The 22524-nt window shown below is 31.1% G+C and overlaps 1 protein-coding gene across 3 annotated transcripts in view; it reads left to right on the top strand.

Moving 5' to 3' along the window:
• The first annotated feature begins 13740 nt into the window (after positions 1 to 13740).
• LOC132705155 (protein kinase C-binding protein NELL1-like) overlaps positions 13741 to 22524 on the top strand; it is an 83282-nt gene continuing 74498 nt past the window's right edge. For all 3 annotated transcript variants that reach the window (XM_060675590.1, XM_060675591.1, XM_060675592.1), the window contains exon 1: positions 13741 to 14063. In XM_060675590.1, coding sequence (XP_060531573.1) covers positions 13994 to 14063 — 70 coding nt within the window. In that variant the 5' untranslated portion in view covers positions 13741 to 13993. The remainder of the gene's footprint in view (positions 14064 to 22524) is intronic.

A 22524-nucleotide genomic window follows, 5' to 3' on the forward strand; every position in this document is an offset into this window, starting at 1 on the left:
TGTTGGAGGAAGCCAAATTATTTCTTGTGTTAAAAGAGGCTACATAAAAATCTAGTGGCGATTCTCCCAGACTCCAATGTGGTGGAAAATAGCAACTGAATTAAAATGAAGGGTGTTTTAATAACTTCCGCTAGATCCTTTCCAGCTTATTAATCCAGACACTGAATATTGCCAAACTCGTGAGTAATTTTTCAAAATATTTATTCACTATAATTTCCGATAAAATACAGGTGTTTCCATGGCCATCCTTTAAAATAATATTTTTATTTCCAATTAAAATTTGATTGATTTGTGTCGGATATTGTCACAATTAAATTTAATCAAAAACATACCTGCACAGACAAAAATATAAATTATTATAATAAACTATTAGCACAGTCAAAGTACTCATTGAGACAAGAAAAATAACTCGTTTTAAAAAACATTGTTGTATGGATTCGTTCTTGCAATTTGAAGAGGGTTACGCAATTGCCAGCCAAAATTGGAAAAATATTATTCATAAACAGTATAAGAAAATGAGGACCAAATAACATTTATTGAGGAACCCCAATCAGTTCCGCCCTAGACTCCGATACAACTATATTTCCATCCGTGAGCCTTACTACCTCAGTTCTATTATTCAAAGAAGCTTTAAAGTATTTAAATCCAACACCACGTTACAATCTTAAAAAATGTTTATTAATATTTGCTGAAAAAAACGAGCTGTTGCAATTTTCATCGGTTACTGGTTTTTGCAGGAAATTTTCAGAACAAACGGCCATCTTGAAGTGGGTGCCAAAATCGAATTAATTAAAATCGCTATCCCATATTTCACTCGAAGTGAAACAAAACTTTCAAGCCTTAAAGCCGTTTCAATAATTCTACGCTGAAATTGCATTACCGGGCTCTATTGTTGCTATCTAGTTCAATTGCATTCTGTGCTTCCAAATTCTATTGGAAACTCGTATCTCATCCGCCTGAATAGACAAAATCCAAACCCGCTATAACAATTATTACGGTTTCGCGCCCTCTATTGGATTAGTGGCCTGAGTTTTGGTCGAACTATTCGTGCTTATCACATAAGAATGCAATTCTATTTAGATGCTATCCCCTTTGGATTGTATGCCACTTGGATAGGTCTGAAAGTATTGCATTTAATTCGTGTCAAAATTTCACATCCGCAGTTTCAAGCTAATCGAAATGAATTTAAATAAGTATAGTCCAGCATACGATTAATGGTCATGATTTTCCTGGCCTATCAAAAACGGAAGGCCCTTTACCCTCAATAAACCCAGCAATAAACCAATAAAAAGCAGATTTATAAACGTTTGTCAGTAAGAAGGAAGGTGTTTTTATTTTAGTAGTGTAGACACCTTAGAAATTTGAAAATTTCAAAATTATTTCTTAAGTTTAGACCGTCAATTGAAAAATTTTTACCGCGACTGGACGAGAGTAACGAACCAAAAAGAAAGTGTCATTTGACTAAGTGAGTTTTAGGAGTACATGAAGGTAAAATCTATTTAATACTTATAAACAGGCTGGTAAAGTTTTCAATTTTTTTTATTTTAATTTTTTAATATCTGTAATACCACTTTAAATATTTTAATAAACCTTGGCACATATGTCCTATATATCAAGCGGCATTATCTAGTGTACCAATTTTTTTTTAAATACACCGGTCATGTATTTTGGCAGACATTGGTGGTACGCCACTGATTTCTCTTAAAATTAAAATTATTCTTATAATCTTCAATCATATCTAAAGAAATTTAATTCAATACAATACACGTTTTTCTCTTAAAAAAATAAAAAGCTCTATGCATAGTCAGAACAATATCGTTAATATGACAGCTTGCAGAGAAATTAGTTTTTATTTTTAAGTGAAAATCATGCGCCAAAATAAAAAAAAAAGAGATTAAATCTGCTGCTAAATTATTTTTGATTTTTTTGAAAGCAAATCAGTGGCGTGTTACTGACTGAGGTGACCACTGCACTGGTTAAATTGAGTACTTTTTTGTGAGAAATCTAAAACAAAATATCTAGTTTTTAGTTGACACCTAGTGTCCTTCAGAAAAAAAATTAGAACACTGGTCTTTTTACTTTTACAGATTTAATGAAATAACGTAACATCCTAACAATAAACGATTCTTATTTAAAAAAAAAACTACCCACTATTAATAATTTTTAATTAAATTCTTCGTTAATAAATTAATAACAACCGTTTTGATAAGAAATAGAACATAGAAACTAGATAAGTTGTCGAACGTGCCTTTCACCTTGAAGGATACACGCTTCCAATAATTACAGCCCAAACATTTACCGAAAACTGTTCTTGATGTTTGAATTCTACAACTGCATGGGGGTTTCCAAGCAAGTAGTATCATGTCTTTGCTATTTAAAAAATACCTAATATTGCCAACAAGTGACCTAATGTGGGCAGCTTTAAATTCAACAAGAATTTACACGGGTGTTATCTTAAACCTAGAATATCTCAAAAAGTAAGTAAAATATAAATATAAGATAAATTATAAACTTAACTTATTTTTTGTCCTAGAATTGATATCCGAATAAAAATATATAGAGTAATGCATCATCTCCTTAGTCTGTGGTTAAATTTTCGTTGCAATGGCTGGATCAGTACCGTCACAACACAATTTTATATGGGGCAATCAAAATATGAAAGAAAAAACACATAACCTCAATTTCTGCCTCGACTATTCAAAATTTGAATAGGAATTTGGAAAGTGACCTTTATTTTAACCAAGGATTCCAAGAATATCGAAATATATAGGGGGGGGGGGCACTTTTGGGACACCCTTTATCAACAAAATTATAATATTTTAAATCTTCAAGAGAATCCAAGAAACTTTTCTACGAAACATTTTTCCCTATCTCCTATGGGTTTCCAGATCTTATGGTGAATCGTTTTATTTGGCAAACGATGTATCTTTGAAAATGTTCGCCTACTGCTATGACTCTATTAGAAAAGCGCTCTCGATATAATCGCAGAGCTTCAAGCGTGCTGCTATTAGTTAAACCATACATAAAGTGCATATCTTACAATTCCTCATTAGTAACTTCCACCATTCTTTCAGTACATCAGATTGAAAAAAATCTAGAAATTAAATTTTTTAGAAATGGTTGAAGGTTGTAACAATAATTTTTATTTTAAAAGAAGTCAGTGGCGTACCATCAATATCTGTCAAAATAAAGTTCTGAAATTCCGTACGCCAACCACTGGTGCAATTTAAAAAAAATGTGGTACATACATGGTACATGTGTGCAAAATTTGTCTGCGGTCTTCTGAAAACATCCGAGGTAGTGGAAGCTGCCATTGGGAGGTGATATTCCAAGGTCAACTTTTCGTAGATTCCTTGATAATAATTCAATGGAAAGGAAGGAAGCATAATGACAGCGTGGTGATGCGAAGTGGGTTCACAGGAAGTGTATGCGATATATATGAGATTATATATATATATATATATATATATATATATATATATATATATATATATATATATATATATATATATATATATATATATATATATATATATATATATATATATATATATATATATATATATTTATTTTAATTTCTTTTGCAATGATTCAAGTTACGGAATCTGATATATATATATATATATATATATATATATATATATATATATATATATATATATATATATATATATATATATATATATATATATATATATATATATATATATATATATATATATATATATATATATATATTCTCACGTATTGATTCACGGATGGAAAAATGTGATGACACTATACTCCGGGATATCATCCGTTCGCTCGTTGAACTCCGACTGGAATCCTGCATCCGACTGGAATCCTGCAAATCCTGCATCCGACTGGAATCCTGCAGACGTTTCGCCAAAATCTCACTTGGCATCTTCAATGCTCGCGCTCCGAAAAGTGTTCGAAGTGTTTTCGGAGCGCGAGCATTGAAGATGCCAAGTGAGATTTTGGCGAAACGTCTGCAGGATTCCAGTCGGATGCAGGATTTGCAGGATTCCAGTCGGATGCAGGATTCCAGTCGGAGTTCAACGAGCGAACGGATGATATCCCGGAGTATAGTGTCATCATATATATATATATATATATATATATATATATATATATATATATATATATATATATATATATGTATATATATATATATATATATATATATATATATATATATATATATATATATATATATATATATATATATATATATATATATATATATATATATATATATATATATATATATATATATATATATATATATATATATATATATATATATATCAGATTCCGTAACTTGAATCAATGCAAAAGAAATTAAAATACAATGGTTGATTTACTGGTATTCGTGACACATGATTGTCCTGCACAAAATCGGATTTAGATTTAAAAATATTGAGAAGCGTAGCATTAAAGGGACCCAACGGTTGGTGGAATGGAAACAAAAATATTTAACTCAATTTCATCAATTTCAAAAATGAAATATCTGTTATTTAGACGAGACTTCTTTCGACAGACATGACACTGTACAGAAACGGATGGAAAATTCTTCATCTAAATGCATTTTGAATGTACCTTTGTCTAGAGGAAAAAGAATATCTATTCTACACTGTGACTCGAGGGAAGGTTGGGTGCCGATTTGCAACAGCGAAAAACATTAGACTACCATTCTCTTCTTCCAAATATAATACCAGTCAGCTTAATATTGATCGAGCAGTTCAAGTAATATGTGCTGACCGTTCTGATCACTTTTTACAGGATATATAATTTCAGTAGACTCAGTGAATAATTTTTCAACAAAAACTGTTCAACAAAACTAGTAATACAAGAAATTTTCAGTCTCATTTTTTCGAAGATCTCCAACTGCCCCATTTTGAGTACTGTCAGCAATGACTTGGATGACTAGTTTGCTAATTGTTTTGGTGGGATGGCTTTGCCAAATTTGACCCGAAACTTATTCCAAAAAATCTCGGATAACTCAAGAAATAATTAGTGAGAGTGATAAGTTTCTGAACAGGAAATGAAACGACGAAGAGAATTTAAGCTATACGTTATAGAATAAATCTCGTAATATTTCTAAGACAGGTGGTGGTACTTCCCAAATATTTTCTGTTGATCAGTTTAACCTCCACTTTATTAACTGTGTAGAGATATTAGATATTGCTTAACTATTAAGTTTCTTCTACTCTAGAGTATAAACTGCATTTTGTAATATCGCACCCTTGCTTTAAAAGTGACGCAACTAAAAAAAAACGAATTTCCCAGGAACTGTAAAAACAATTTTTTAATAAATATGGAATTTTATGAAAAAAAAAAACGAAAAAAGCGTAACCTTTTTCTGCAATATAAATAAATAACACTAATTATCTGGAGTTTTCATTTAAAGTCTAAAAATAAACGTTTTCGATTTGTGTCAATTCTAACCAAAAAAAAAATTGGATAAAAGAAAATATTACGAATTCTGACATTTTTGTAAAGTTGTGATACTGTTGTTGACAAAAATTAAAATCCCTGCCATATATTTTAATAAAAATATGTCATTAAAAGATTATCCCGTTGTAAGTTTTGTCTTAAAATTAAATTGTTTTGGGAGAAGTAGAAATAAAATAATTTTAAAGCATAACAAGAATTTAGCTGCAGAAAATGTTTAAAATTTAGTGATGGAAAAGCCAAATGCTTGTAAGTGTTTTAAATTAAATGCTTAGGATAGATTATTTATAATTTAAACCGTAGGTAATACTATAACCACAAAGAATTAAATCAAAGATACAAAGAAAACGCAAACATCATCCTAAAAAATAAAAAAAAAACATATTTGAAACTTTAAAAAAATATAAAATTATTTTAAGATATTTCTATAAAACAATTATAATAACATTTTGTGATTATATTTTTGTCGGCTAACTCTTGTAAATGGTTTTTTTTTCGACAAAGAGCTTATTGCACTAACAGCATCAGCATCAGAGGAAGGGCCTGGGTAATAGGGAGTTGCAATAGGAAAGGTGCGATCAGCATGGGAATTATCTACATCACTTTCATTGCTGTGAATGATAAAGTAATTCGGGTTGTTTACTATTCGCAGAATTGTCGGTCGGTTAATATCACTCGATAAACCACATTCCGAATTAACCTGACAAATGCCTCTGCTAGCTTCTTCTAGAAGGTTAAGGGAGAAAGCAAGTTAACAAACTTCTCTGCTATTGTGGCATGGAATTAAAACTTGATATTTTTTTCCTAAACTGTCAGGTTCTGACAAATGTATCTCATTAGAAACATCAAGAGTCAAGTGCTTTTCATTGGGACATGATTTAATAGGATTTCCTGCCTCAGATATTTGATCAGAAATTTTCAAAGTGTCAGTAATGTTTAAATTTCTCTTTGGATATTTATAAGATTTTGCCCATACGACTTAAGGACTGCATGGTTTCTAAATACCTGAAAATAAAATTTTAGTTTTAAAATGACTAAAATTTTTACCTAAAACGTGATTTTGCACTAATTCGGTAAACAGGCCACCAATTTAAAAAAATTAAAATTTAAGGAGTTAAAAAATACATAGGTAATTTAAACCCTTTTGTGTGTCACTAATAACAGCCTTTTTATTTATTTAATGATTTATGAAAAAAATCAGTTACTAAAAAATATTCACATTTGGAAAAGAAACAAGAAACGAACAAAAGAAAAACAGAAAACAAGTGACATAACATAAAATAAAAACAAGAATTTGTACTTACCTTTTCTTCTCATCTGACACAATAAAAACTGTTGTAACTATAAATATTCCTAAATTTCTTTTCACTCTTTATCATAAAAAACGACACAATTCAAAATAAAACACCACTGACGGAGTCTTTACGCGCCTATGCTTGCCAAGATCAGAAATAAAATTAATAACAGGGCTTTTTTGCAGACATGGTTTCCGTGTGTTTTGATCTTTAAAAATGATGCTTGCGACATCTAGCGGACATCCTATAAAATTAATTTAATACGGTTTTGTTGAGAAATAAAGCATTTTTTTCTCTATACGCTTATAGTATTAGCTCAAAAATTGAAATTTTTGAGTTGTGTCACTTTAAAAGCAAGGGTCCATTTATATAAATGATCTAGAGACAAGACAACAATCTACATTTCTAGACGACTTTTTCTACAGTTTCCTGATTATTTTTAAAAGCAAGAATTCATTCATTATTTTATTTATTAAATACAAAGTTGGATTAACCCGATATGGAATAAAATATGCATAATACAAAATGTGCCAGGGAATTATGTACAATGTGCTACCAATGTCGTGTTCAGCCGCCTGGAACGGTCATCCGAGCGACTAGGCGAAACCATCTGACATATCCAAGGAGAATTCTACACCACCTGTCCTAAGAGGGATCAGTCACCCGAGAGACCACCTCGTTCTCCCCTTCTTTAAGTAATTGATAACGGATCCTTACCACGTGCCAAAGGACCACGTGTCCGGACAGTTGTCACTGGATTCGGATTACGTTATATTGCTATTTTGTCCCCTTCAAGTTGCCGACTTTTGTTTGTGTTGTTCTTATATTTAACTGTTGTTGTTTATAAAATAAACAAGCGACGTTTTGTGAAAACGTGTTTCGCATTTTCGGCGCAATTTACGATCTGTTTCCGAGAATTATAACTTAGAAGGAAATATACCTTTCTGTCTCGGAAAAGCTGCCCTTCTAATGCAGCATATTTCATATACAATATCATGTATCTAAGTCTTGCCGTTTCTGACATACTTTAACGGTTGCAAATCTCCAACTGAAAGTTTTAGTAATATATTTGGGATTTATTTCCCTAAAAAAGGGATTTAGTTTATTGTATTGATTTTTAAAAATAAAGAAATACAGCGTGATCGAAAACTAACGTTAAAAATTTTATTGGAAAAGCCTTTAAAAGTCTCTTTTTTTTCAAATGGAAACACCTCATTTTGTATTTTAACGAAAGCTGATTTTGTATTAGCTTGCCTATTTAAAAATATTGTAGATTTAAATTCTAGCAAAAAAACCCGGCGAAGAATAAATAAACAAACTTCACTATTCAAATCAATAAATCAATTTTTGAGAGTTTTATTTCACCTCACTTTCATTTTTATATTGTTATTTTTCCATTCATTCATTTTATATTGTTATTATTTTAATGCAAAAAAATACAATCTCATGTTTATACAACGTGTTCCCAAAAAATAATAATGGAGAAAATACCAACAGTAAGTAAAACAAATTTAAAAGATAGTTTATTATTTGCAACATTAATTGCTTGGCTAAAATTTAAATCAAAAACTAAACAAAACGGTTAAAACCAACCAAAACTGGCGGTCCTAAAATGTTTATTTCATCCTATTATTCGTTTAAATTAAATATCAAAATGTTTTTGCTAAAATTTCTTAAAAATTAAACATATTTAAATAATTTTTTTGTTTGTGCGTTGTGCGTTTATAAAATTTAGAAAAGATTTTCAAACTCCAGTAGGTGACATTTTTGTAGTGCTCGATTTTTTGCTTTTTCTCTGTTTTGCAAACATCTTCTTGGCCAATTAATATCCGCACAAAATGGAAAAACGTTTTATTGCTAACTAGAGAACTAGAACTTTTAGAAATTCCGAAATGGACAACCTTTTACGATTGCATTTTATGATAAATACGATAAGGAAATTTAAGTTTTTATAATATATATATATATATATATATATATATATATATATATATATATATATATATATATATATATATATATATATATATATATATATATATATATATATATATATATATATATATATATATATATATATATATATATATTCTCACGTATTGATTCACGGATGGAAAAATGTGATGACACTATATTCCGGGATATCATCCGTTCGCTCGTTGAACTCCGACTGGAATCCTGCATCCGACTGGAATCCTGCAAATCTTGCATCGAACACAGTGTTCGAAGTGTTTTCGGAGCGCGAGCATTGAAGGTGCCAAGTGAGATTTTGGCGAAACGTCTGCAGGATTCCAGTCGGATGCAAGATTTGCAGGATTCCAGTCGGATGCAGGATTCCAGTCGGAGTTCAACGAGCGAACGGATGATATCCCGGAATATAGTGTCATCATATATATATATATATATATATATATATATATATATATATATATATATATATATATATATATATATATATATATATATATATTGAATGAACATTTATTAATTCATTTTTAAAAATGGGTTATACGTTAAATAAATGCCCTAATATCTATGATTTTTGAACAAAAAACGAAAATTATGAAATAGTAGAACATATGTATGTATGTATTTACATAATATATGTACATACAAATGGATTGTATATGTACTCAGTATATATAAACATAGTATGTATGCACATATACATAAATATTAAAGTTTACTCTTTCACTGGAAAAAAGTCAGTTATTTGTGACTGACGACCGGATTTCTTATTTTGGTTTTCAACAAAAGCTTCAATTTTATTTAATCAATCATAGAGGGAATCGGTTGTGTATTCAGTGGTTTTCAAATAGAAACGCAAGACAATCAACGGATTTTCAACCAATTAATTTGAAGGTGGTTGCTGAGAATCATCTTCCAATTCCTCCTCCATCGTGTCACTTTCGCAGTCATCTTCGATGCTTAATTGTACCGGTTCGGATCTGCAGGACTCGATAATATCGTCATCCACATGTATAAAATCGTTGATGGTGCTACCTTCTGCTATACCTCTAATGTTTGTCCAAGCTTTAAACTCGATTTCTATTTGTTTTTCGTCTTCACTCTTTTCTTTCAGGCGTCCACTTAGGAAAATCAAGGGAATCTCATCTTATTCTTCCCATTCAGAATACTGACCAAAACCGGCTCTTTTAACACAATTGGAAATTGTTTCAGGCTTAACGTCGATATTCCATGCGGTAGTTACGTCGTCAACACAATCCAATAGTGTAATTTAATTGTTTTTGTTTTCTTCGAAACGTTCCATTGCGGTGATGACTGAATGTTTATTTTTCAAAATTATAGACATTGTACTTGCCGAAATCTTTTGCCACTTCTTTTATAACCTTGAATTTTTGATCAACAGACAAAGCTTTTAAAGTACGTTTTGATGGCATATCAACAAATGCAAGAATCCAAAAATGTCTTTAATATAATGTGTAAATTGAATAGGGACAGTATTTTTCACTTAGTATTAACTAGTAAGTCATACAAGTGAACTTAGCAAGCACAGAAACTGAACTGCTTGCATATATACGTTAAAAAGACAGGTTAAGATCGGTCGTAATTAGGGGGTTCCCCGAGAAAATTCGGCTTATCGAAGTTGGCACCAAATGTTTCGTTCGAGTTATAAAGATATTCGAATAATCAAGACAAACTAACACGCATTTCCTACTTTTGACGCTATTGGGAACCAATTTGGTTCGACTTATTAAAAATTCGAGTAATCTTATATACATATATATATATATATATATATATATATATATATATATATATATATATATATATATATATATATATATATATATATATATATATATATATATATATATATATATATATATGTATATATATATATATATATATATATTCGCCGACAAATTATTTTTATTTTTAATATATTAACACAACGTCAAATGTCATTAATTGTTATATATGTCAAATATACAAAATGAGAATATTTTGAAAAAGATCGAAATTACGATCGAAACGTTAATAAATATTTAGAAAAATCACATTAATTGTTTTCGAGAGACCGAATACCCAAGAGAAATTGAAGGAAATATACACGCGACGGTCCAAGAAACTACATCCAATATATATATATATATATATATATATATATATATATATATATATATATATATATATATATATATATATATATATATATATAATATATATATATACATAGAAAATAGTTATTTTAGTTCGAAATTCGTTTAAGAAAGCTGGGGTTCAGCTTTTTGTGGAACAGAGTGTAAGATCGTTTTACTTGATGAAATTACAAGACAAAATGTTTCCTTTTTTTTATTATAAATGTGGGGTTTTAAACTAAAAATTAAATTTATTGGACTTTAAGGCATATTTTAATGGCTTTAAAATCAGACCTTGTGATATGTTCTGCATCTGGATAATGATATAGCTTTCGTGTAAAACAAACTAAATCCGGGCTTTATTTTATTTTCTCGAATATTCACATAAAATGGGGTTAAAGCCGAACCCCTGATTCGCCACCTGTTCCGGTTTACACCAATAAGGTTCTTGGGTAAACTTGGCTGTATTTCCGGCAATTACACCCCGATGCTCGATCGGTGCAATAATGTGACTCAGTTTGTTGAACATGGGGCTTTCGACCCAGAAGCAAAAACAATATTAAAGTTGTCGTCAACGTGTATGAAAAACTTTTTGTAAAGCTGTCAACATTGTTATTTACCATTTACATTAAAGTATTTACATCTACTTTTTGTATTGTGTAGTATTTTACTTCATATTCTGTAGTATGATGTAAAATGAGACGCGGATTTCTTGAAGCATAATTTAATTTTGTCATTTTGCACTTTATAATATTTTCCAAATTAAAATTGGGATTTAAATATTATGAAATATTAAAATAATTAAAACACTTTTTAGAGATAGCTATAGGTTTGGTATTATTTTCTCCTTGTAAACTCCTAAAATTTAGTTTATATAGTTTATCAGGCATTTCGAAAAGTTTTTCTATCATTTGTCGGTTTAGGTGTGCATATTTATAGGACATATAATTTTTTGAGTACTGCTGCAAAAAGTGTTTTTGTCAGAGGCGGTCTTAACAATAGCGCAAACACGCGTTTATCTGAGAATATAGACTTATTTGTGGCTGACGAATACAATACAATTCTTTGCATTTAGTTTTGAAACACCCTGCACACAAAATTGAAAAAATCCTGGGAGAAACAACCAAGGAGGTCCAAACAATCAACTGAAACGACGTAATGAGTATTAATAATCGAGGATCGTTTGCCTCTCGGCATACGTCGGCAACTACCACACCTATTGGACCTTTGTTTGCTAAAATTAAGTTAAAAAAGTTTTTGTGTCATTTGTCGGGCTAGGTGTGCACATTTATACCACATAAAATGTTTTGTGCTGTTTGTTTTGTAAAAAGGAGCATTTGATATTGACAGTATACAAGAATAAATCAAATTTAATTGCCAGTTCGGGAACAAAATTAAAATTAGTTTTAAAAAGAATAGTGAAATATATAGATAGGAAATACGAAAATCAATAAATCGCATGTTTAATACCCGCTCGTAGCAATAATTTATTAAGTAAGTTTCTTAATTTTCAATTAAAGTAACCCCGCAACTCCTTATAACAAAAACATCGACAAATTCCACTGTATTACTTTATTAATCCTATTTTTTCTTTCCTAAGTACTGTTTTCTAAAGCTTTATAAATACATAGATTGTAGAAACCAGGTCCGGTTCAAATGAAAGTGATGTCAGTATTAAAATTTTAAATAGAAATCTTAATTCAAACTCATAACCAAATAAAAATAAAAGACAGCTTTTAAAAATAGATATGGTTTATATTATAAAACAAGTAATTTGATACCAAATGGAAAAATTTAATAAAAGTAGAGAAGAACTGGGAAAAATGTAATTTAATTTGTAATTTCTACGATAGATTTCCTTAACAATGTATTGAATTATTTCATATTTTACTATTTCTCAAACTTGAAATCTTTAAAACGTAGTTTTTGTAGAAGCCTGAAAGTTAAAATTATCTCATTTTTTACCAGTTAAAATGCAAAACATTTTTTCATTTGAAGAAAGTTGTCTTCGAATTTAAAGAATCTGCAGAATATTGCTTAAAACGCTTCCTTTTTTCATAAGTCATATTTATGTCAATTCGAAAGAAGATTAGAAAAGGACGTCACGTGCACGAGGTTCGATTTTTAAAACTTAGTTGTACCGACTTTTAAGTCATATTGAACAACTTGGAAGCTTTTATGAAGCTTACCTAGAGGCGTATTGGGATACTTATGTAACTAACCAGAACTTTCGTAAGTGTGTATATTTTTTGAAATAAATATCTGGATAAAGGTTAGAATTAAATTGAATATTGAATATTTATTAGGTGCTTTAAGATTTATACGGATTTTACAGAGTAAACTATAAAACCTAAAGAGTAGAACTGTTATAATAAAGGGATTTAAGCACCTTTTTTTAAATATAAAGCTAAGCCTGTAACTGCAGTTAGGTTTTCCTATAAAACGATAAAAATTGTTATAAGAGCCAAGGTTTCTTATGATAAAACCGTAAGCTGTAGAAGATGGGGCGGCCTTCACAACAGCGCAAACAGGCGTTTATATGAGAATACAGACTTATTTTTGGATGACAGATCGAATACAGATATTTGCGTTTAGTTTTGAAACATCCTGCAGACAAAATCAAATCTAGTCGAATATTTTTGAAAAAGTCCGGCGAGAAAAAACCGAGGAGGTCGCAAATGATCAACTGAAACGACGTGACGGGTATTAATCATCGAGAATCGTGTGCCCCTCGGCATACGTCGGCAACTACCCCAAAAGGCAGCAATATCCACGTGCCCCCTTCGGCACCCCATGCGTCCCGGGCGGCCGCGTCGACGCCGTGACGTCGTTGCGCGCCGTGTCGCTATACGTCCACCGACCGGCCGTAATTCAGTGCCGCACTGGCCTGTGTTCCGTTTGCTTCGTTTTGGACATCGTCGAGTCCGCAGTGTCGCTGGTCTGTTGTACCCCGGTCGTCGTCGTCGTCCTCGTCGTCGTCGCGATCCTCCAGAGTGCCACCCCATGTGTTTCAGTGTCGTATTCGTAACGCGCAGTCACCATCACTGATAGCTGCCATGGGCCGCCGGCTAAAAGCCGCTGCCGGCTCGGGCTGACCGGGAAACCGCCATTTCTTGATTTAGCCGCCGCTATACGCACATTATGGCCCCCGAGAACTGCCCCCGACTCGTATACACGGTCGCGATCACCACCTTCCTGTGGTTCGCCTCAGGTACGTTTGGATTTTGCGTGCGATTTTTTCTGCGCGAGCCGGCAAACATTTTTAGGTTAGCCAGGGAGTACTGGAAGTCTCTGATGGTGGAACGTTCGAATCGCGCGAAACCCGCTCGATCGCCGAACTTCTAAAAATACACGGTTTTTACGCATAACATATCAACCGTGAAAATTTTTATAGCCTTGGAAAGTGCACCTTTGAAATAGTGAAAAACGATAAAATAACCGCAAGATAAATGGTTTTGGAAAGATATAAGATATAAGTTCGTTATAATACAGAAAATGCCATTATTTTGGAGAATAGAATATCTAAAGGCTACTTACAACAACTATTAGCATTGTGGAATTGACCAGTCAAGTATTTTGTGTCAATTGAACCAAAATAATTTTAAGAATACACACAAAATTTCTATTTATTTATATTGTGCGTTACGTCACCGTTGCTTCATTCTGAGAACTAAATGAAGTCAATATTTTTATTGGGATTCCCCGAATCGTATTCGGATATGCATTGAGCAGGGTGATAGGTAAATTGGAAAAACATCGAATTTGACTAGTCAATTAAGAAGTGGCCAATTGACCAACTTCAACACTAACAACACTCAATACTATGTTTCGTTCCAATTAGCTTAAATACCGAAAAATTATTTTTTGTTAGTTTTAATTTATATAAAAAAAGTTAAATGACAAGAATAAGTAAAATGTCGATAAATTAAAACAACTACAAAAAACTTATAATGACAATCCAATAATAATCTGACTCATTATAGTATAACAACTAGCATACGTGCTGAATCACTTGCTTGCTTGCTTCTAGATAACGGAGTGGCACTATGACTGAATATTTGGTGAATCTTCTAATGTTATCAATAAAGTTTGCTCTTATTTCTTTAATGTTTAATAAATTTTCTATTTCTCTTCCTCAGTATAAATTTGGTTTTCTAAATAATCCATACTCACTTAATTTTTCTTTTCTGGCTGTCGTGATTCAGGATAACGCTCAAAATATAAGCATTTTCATTTTTATTGCTCTCGATATAGCACTCAAACATGTTTAACTTTTCATAACGTACAATATGCAGTATATCCGGAAATTGGGGTTCCCAAAAAAAAATATTCTGTGCAGTCACGTACACCGATCTTCAACCGTCTAAAGATACACATTTTTTAAACAGAAAAAAAATCAATCTCGGAAATTGTCAAACACCTTTGAAATAGCGAAAACGGTAAAAAGATTGTCCACAGATTTTCGAGAAAAAAAAAGTTTATGATTTGCCTCACTTAATCGCATTTTTTCTCTTACGGAGTGTAATTTTTAACTAGAAAACACTCTAAACACATAATACGTGCTTAAAATATCAATTGATGATGATGATGCATTACAAGATGTTCGAGTTTAACAAAGGCAATTACGGGTATTTGAGAGAGAAAAAATAAATATGTTTTTGCTATAAAGCTACAACGCATGTTTTCGAGTTTTAAAAAAAATCGTTTGTTTCATTTACTGAAGCATATATATTTTTATGGTAAATTTATAATATTTTTAAGTTAATCAGAATGTAACAAATAAATATATTTTTATCACCTTCTCCTAAATCTTGTCAAGTATCTGTGCTTATTTTGGTAAATCCTTTTCAAAATATTAACTTACACACTTATACCTTAACTTACATTCAAATGATAATCGCTAAATTTTCCATATTGGCATAATCAATTCATATCGCAATTAATCCCTCCCCCAATTACATTAGAGTTAATTTAATTTTTTACCATTTATTTAATTCCATTGCCAGGATTTTTTCTGTGTAGTTAAAAAGATAGATTAAGCTGTTACTGCGGTTTGGTAAAAGTCGTGTTTAACTTGGAAATTGTCTTTGATGCCGCAATCGTGCAAACCTTAGAGTCTCTTAACCTAATTATAAGTCTAATCGCAATATGCGGGTACGTACAATGCTTGGATCGATCCGCCGTGATGTTTTCCTAAAGGTGCTAGATTTCTTCAGCAGTGATTTTATTTATCTAGAGAACTCCCAGCTTACCTGTGCAGGGTGGGTTAAATTGACACTCTCTTAAGACGAGACGAAAACTAATGTCGATTTATGGACCTAGATTTCGTACATGGATCAACTTTTTACGCATAATTTAATTTAGTAAATGTTACATTTTTTAAACCAATGTTTTATTAGTTATCAACTGAAAAATCTATTTTTATAGGGGACCCTCTATCTGAGTATCTCGAAAAACAGATTTTTTTAAAGCGGTTCCAATATATAATCCTATTATTAAAGACGTCTAAAAACTAAAACAACTATAAAAAAACCTTTAAGAGCGCGTCAATAATTACCTTGTACATTATATTATAGCAACTAGCTTAGGTTTTTAATCATAAGAGGTGCTCAATTTATCTTCTATTCTGCTTTTCGACTCTGCTTGTAATTGAAGCAGTGGCGTTATGGATCTGAATATTTAGAACTCTTCTAATATTATTAATAAAAGGTGCTTTTATTTATTCTTCGTTTTTGTTCCGAGTTTTATATATATCATTTTCAATTAATCTTCAATCTTCCTTGAAAATTTGGTTTTCTAAACGGTCCGTGCCAGCTTAAATTTGTTTTTCTGATATTTGTCACTTGACTCTCAAAATATAAGCAAGGCTGCGTTTCCACCTTTATTACTCTCGATATACCACTTAAACATGGCTTAACTTTTCATAACATGCAATACACATTCCTCACGAAGCGCTTTTAGAAAAAAATTCTGTGCAGTCTGGGGAGCAGTCACGTAAAATAGGTGAATTATTATGCATTTTTGAATTAAGGGGTCTAGGCTCGAGAAGTTCCCACATTTGACACTAAAAAATTTAGAACAAATATGGACAAATTTGCACCCATCATCAGGCTGTGTAACTCATACTCAGTGTTCAAAACTAATGCGATACATCAAAGGTAAAAACTATTTAAGTATTTAGTTGTTGTTAATGTTTAACGTTGTTTCTTCTGTTCTGCTTATTTAATAATTAATATGAAAAAAAGAAATTTTTACTAGCAATGATGACTTTAACATTTTTAAATGGAGAGAAAAATATTGCCATCACAGTATTGGGTCTTCTTATTGATTCTAGTTTAAGGGTTAATAATCATGTTGGTTTTTATCGTGTTACCAAACAACTCTGTAAGAAATCAGAAAGTTTTATTATTGCGGGTAAAACCTATACTGCATGTGCATTTATTTTTGTTTATGTTTTTTTTGTGTGGAGATAAGATATCATTATTTCATAATTTTCTTCTCTCTTGTTTTTGGCTGTTTAATCTAAATTACTTTTTGCCCTTGCTTGCACTCGAAATTTTGTTTTCTATTTTTTTTTTGTTTTCGTTTGTTTTCTAATGGTTATATTGAGAAGAGTATTGAATACGAATATCGCCACCTCCAAATACCTTTAATGTCGTAGCTGTAATAAAGGCATTATTTATTTATTTGTTTATAACAATATGAAATTTAGACTACTTTTTCAAAAATGTTATCCAATATTTTAGGTACTTGAAAAAGAAGCCAAATATTGAGTGCCGTATATTGTTGCATCTTCACGAAAGAATACGGTCCACAAGTATTAATTTTTTTTGCGCGCCTCTGAATTCTACTTAAAATCACATAAAACTTTTAGATTTAACGTTTTTTCTTTATTTCCGTAATATAACCGAGTGAGAAATACACAATACCTTCTAATCCAATGTAGATCTGATTTCGGCATTAAACAAAACACTAAAAAAGATAACTAAGCACATATCTCATGTCTCAGAATTTAGTCCATACCCATACCCCATACCCTATATCAACGAAAAAAAACAAATCCTATTATTTGTGTGTTTTATTTTGCACCCGCTTTTATTCTAAGCTGAAAAATTGCGAGTTATATCGAATATCCGAATTAATAAACAAAGCTAATTCCTTAACGATTCGTTCGATTTTCTTAATTACGGAGCTAAGCCGGTTCGTTAAACGCGTAAGTAGGGATTTAAGTTCGAGCCACTGCGTTCGACCCTCTGCGTGATCGATAGTCACGCATTCCTCGCAGAGCCGTTTTTGGAAGTGGGCCGAACCGTCTGAAAGTCGGTCTGCAGGAATGATTTAGACGACTCAGGAAATTTCATCAGACGACGACGACGGTAGCGGGCCCGTTGAGATTTTGGCGTTTGACCGGCCGGCATTTTTCAATGGGCCGCCAATATAATCATTCGCCGAATTCCTACAGATTGACGCGCCGGTATCGTCGATCAGATACCATTGATACGTTTCAAGCAGTGGCGTCGAAATCGTTTGGTATCCCAACGAAAACGACGTTTTAAAAACGTGTTTAAATTGCCTTATTTCCCATCCGGCTACACGGAAAAAGAAAAATACATTTGAGCATATACTCAAGAGTACTAAACGGCTTAAAATAGAAATGGTAAATTTTCAATATCTTAAGTTTCTTTTAACAAAATGAAATGCTTCGTTTGAGTATTTGAATTTTTTTAGACAAGAATGTAGGTAATTCAAATTAAATATTCATCGCTTCGTTTTAAAAATACAAAGTTACTCTAATTAAATGAGCATAATTGTATATTTAATTTTTGCACGTTTTAAATTCGTTTGATATATACTTAAAAATATTCATATATTTGCAAGCATTATGTCAATTCCATCCAACAAGTTTGTTTGATCTTATCCCAATTTCATACTTAAAGGGAGGAAATTTTTGTATAATTTTATTTAGACCATTCTGCCAATGGAAAACTTTTATTCTGGTAGATAGGAAAATACATGCAAAAAATATAAATAGCTCTCCCGCTTATCTTTTTTATTAAAATATTGATATTTATTGACCAATGATTTTTGATAATTTTTAAAAAACAAAGTTAGTTAAGAAATACTTTTAAAAGTGGACTTTTTCAGAGGTATTTCAAAAGATACATTAATAATTACGACGAAAATAAATTTCTATCATTGTTAAAGACCTGTGATAAATAACACATTTTATAAGCCGAAACAGATATTTACATTATTTCCATTAATTTTATTTATCCAAAACTAGTATTTATATTATTATAAAGATGGAATTTTTTGTGATAAATATGATTTAATCTAACATGTAAACAGTTAATTTAGAACTAGTTCTAGACAATGAAAAAAATTCATTACCAACTTTTTTTTTAAATCTCGAAATTGGCAGGAAGGAGGTCTTTAAAAAAGATTTTTACCACTGTGTAATTTGTATAGTGTGTGCTTGTTGTTGTCTGCTTCTCCTTATGTTAAATCTCACAAAAAAACCATGCTTCTACCGAAAATAAAGAACTACACTTAATCTAAAAAAAATATGGTACATATTCTTTCCTATCCTTATATACCTTAAAACATTAAAAGTATAAACAAAAGCAACTACTTCAACACTGTCATGACATTTTTTGGTCTGTATCTAGTTTTGTCAAAATAGACGGATCCATATATCACATATTAAATTTTGGTACTGTATCCAAAAACCCATATATTAATTAATTATTATTGATCAGTTGCCGTGCTTATAGCCTGCACAAGAACTTGCCACCAGTCGACCCAAAATTTGAATGTGGCCCCGAACATTCTTAAATACCTACTTTTTATGACATACTTAAAAGGTGGTAAATGTAGTAATCCTAGTTTTTTAAATACACACCTTTCAGTACTTAATAACGAAGTCGTCTCCAACATTACAGTATTGATTGTTACACAACCCTTACACAACCTTTACACCGGTAAAAATTGAAACTGCACTGAAAGTTCGTAACTAACCAAACAGTACTGTACGATGTACGATTATATACTATAATGCAAAGTATATTTTCAAAGCATTTTCAAATATCATATTTTGAGAAAGTTATTTGTTACGTTTTGTCGTTTTCATTTAAATATTATATCGTTTAAAACAGAAAGTGGTACTTTTAAAAAAAGGTATATTGTTTCTTCTAAAATTATATTAATATAATGTTATATTAAAATAAAGAGATGATGCAATCTTAGTAGAGCAATTACTACAATGAAAAATATATCTCGATAATATCATGTTCATTTTTCAAGCATATTTGAATTCTTAATTTAAACTGGTCTCCTTAATTTAAAAGTACTTTAATTTAAATTGACGATATGCGTAATCTACAATGAATTTGTTTTTTTCGCGTCTGATTTTGTTTGTAATTTAGTACTCCACTTAATGCCTTTTAATTTCGTTGTTATTTAAGTCTAAATAAAATCTAAAAAAAAAGTGCTTCAAGTAACAATAATTATCGAAAACAAAAACAGGCCCCTTGTGCGTATTTTTAGATTTTTATTAAAAACTTTTTAATTACCTTCAAAAATACAATAAGTGACACACCAGAATATTTTTTCCAAAAAAAAATAAAATAAAAATAAATTGGTTGTCATGAGGCGCGTGGAGACAAGCAACCCATTGGCGTTTTATATTTTTTCAAAATGAAAACACACGAGCTAAAATCATACAGTGTAAACCAGCTCTAAAGTATCTAAACTATTATAAAAATATTTTTCAACATTCAAAAAACGCATTTATAAGGTTCTAAGAAAAAAATATTCCTTATAATTTTTGAAAAATGTACCGGTGACGTTTATTTACAAAAAAACTGAAAACGTAATTCCTCTTTCAAAGAAAATTAGCCGTAACTGAAACACTGTGATTCACTAACAGTCTCTTTTACATGGTGTTTTACGGCGTATCGAGAGCTGAAACTTTTATATTGAAGATTTTCACTTATAATACAGGGTGTTTGGGATTTTCCGTGCAATATTAAAGAATGAGATTCGATAGCAAAGTATAAAAAATACCCGATCGGAAAAATCTTGAACTAGACAATGCAGCAGATCTGGAGGTGTAAGTTTTATTTTGAGCATTTAAAGGGTGTATGGGAATATCCGAAATACTCCAAAAATTGCCTTGTTCGGAGAACCGTAAATGAAAAACCGTGAAAAATTGCATAATTTATTTTAGATGGTTTTATAAGTTAGTGGAGCCGTTATTTTGTGGGCATTTTATAGAGTATGCTTACACAAAAGGAATTCCGTTCGCTTTGTGAAAGAAGTAGTCCGCAGGAGCGAAATAGAAAACGAAAGAACCTCCCTCAAAATAAGAAGCTGCGAAGTGAGCAAAACGGAAATTGATTTCAAACACAAAAAAAACGTTTAAACTAAATGATAAAAAAAATAATAATGTTTTCAATGATTTAATTATCTCAAGAATATACAAAATAAAATTTACAATAAGCTAATTGAAAAATACTCTGAATGCAATGGACGTGATAAATGTCCACGCACCTATAAAAAAAAAAAGAAAAAATAAGGGGGAAAGTAAAAAGACAGAAAACGATAGAGGAGTATTGTATATTTCACTCGTTCTATAATAAGAAAGAAATAAAAATTTATAAAATTATTTTTAAAAATTCTATTAACGAACCCTCAGCACAACTTAAGATTGTGCATTACAGATCTGTCAGTCCACTGAACATAGTTTGCCCTGATTTTGGAAGGTAAGATGTTCGTGTGGTTCTTATGTCCTAATATATATAAAATATCTATTTTTCTCTTTCTCTTTCTATTTCTCAGCAGTATTGAGCCAAGACTCTTCCAACGGACAACTCTCATTTACTTTCAACATTTAATGTTCATCGTAACACGGGCAGTCTGATGGTTATAGGATAGAATGCAGAAGATATTTAGCGTATTCTACTGAAATACAAAATTGAAAAGTTTTTCTTAAGAAGTTTGGTGATATGGCAAAACAAAAAGTTAGTTAAAATGGTCAAGTGGCAAAAGCGGGTTAATTAAGTGAGATCCTGAATTCGGGTTTTCATGGATGACTTTGAAGTATAAGCGCAATGTCTGCAAATAAATTTTTTTTAGCCAATGTTGCTTTTCCTAATTATAATTCGAAATTGGCAAAAAGTTTTTTTCGAATGCGACATAATGGTCGATCGTCCTGTGTATCGATTTAGCGTAAAACTTTAATTTTTACGGACAATCGGTGGGCCGGACTGCAGTCCCGACAGACACGATGTCGATATTTGACCGCAGTCACGCGACATGGCGAAATAGCGCTGTCTTATCGCCAAGCAGCGATCGAAAAAATGCTGAGTACGGTTATCGATCGCATCCGAAATTCTGGAACCGCGTACTTTGGTAGAACATTTGGGTTGTTTCCAGGATTATTAAAACTTTATTTTATTACCAAGTGGTTTTGCAACGGAATTGGAAACTATTATAAGTTTAATGTGCCGCAGTAGCTATTGCAAAGGTTTTTTCTCGAACTCCATATATTATTTTTCAATGAGATTTCTTTTGTATCTCTACAAAACGTAGGACTTATCAAAACTGCTTCCTGTTAGAAGCAAATTGATTCGAGATAACTTATATTTCTCGATTTATTATAGAATATAAAA

Source organism: Cylas formicarius, unplaced genomic scaffold (genome assembly GCF_029955315.1).
Source record: "Cylas formicarius isolate icCylForm1 unplaced genomic scaffold, icCylForm1.1 PGA_scaffold_7__23_contigs__length_41026272, whole genome shotgun sequence".
NCBI lineage: Eukaryota > Metazoa > Arthropoda > Insecta > Coleoptera > Brentidae > Cylas > Cylas formicarius.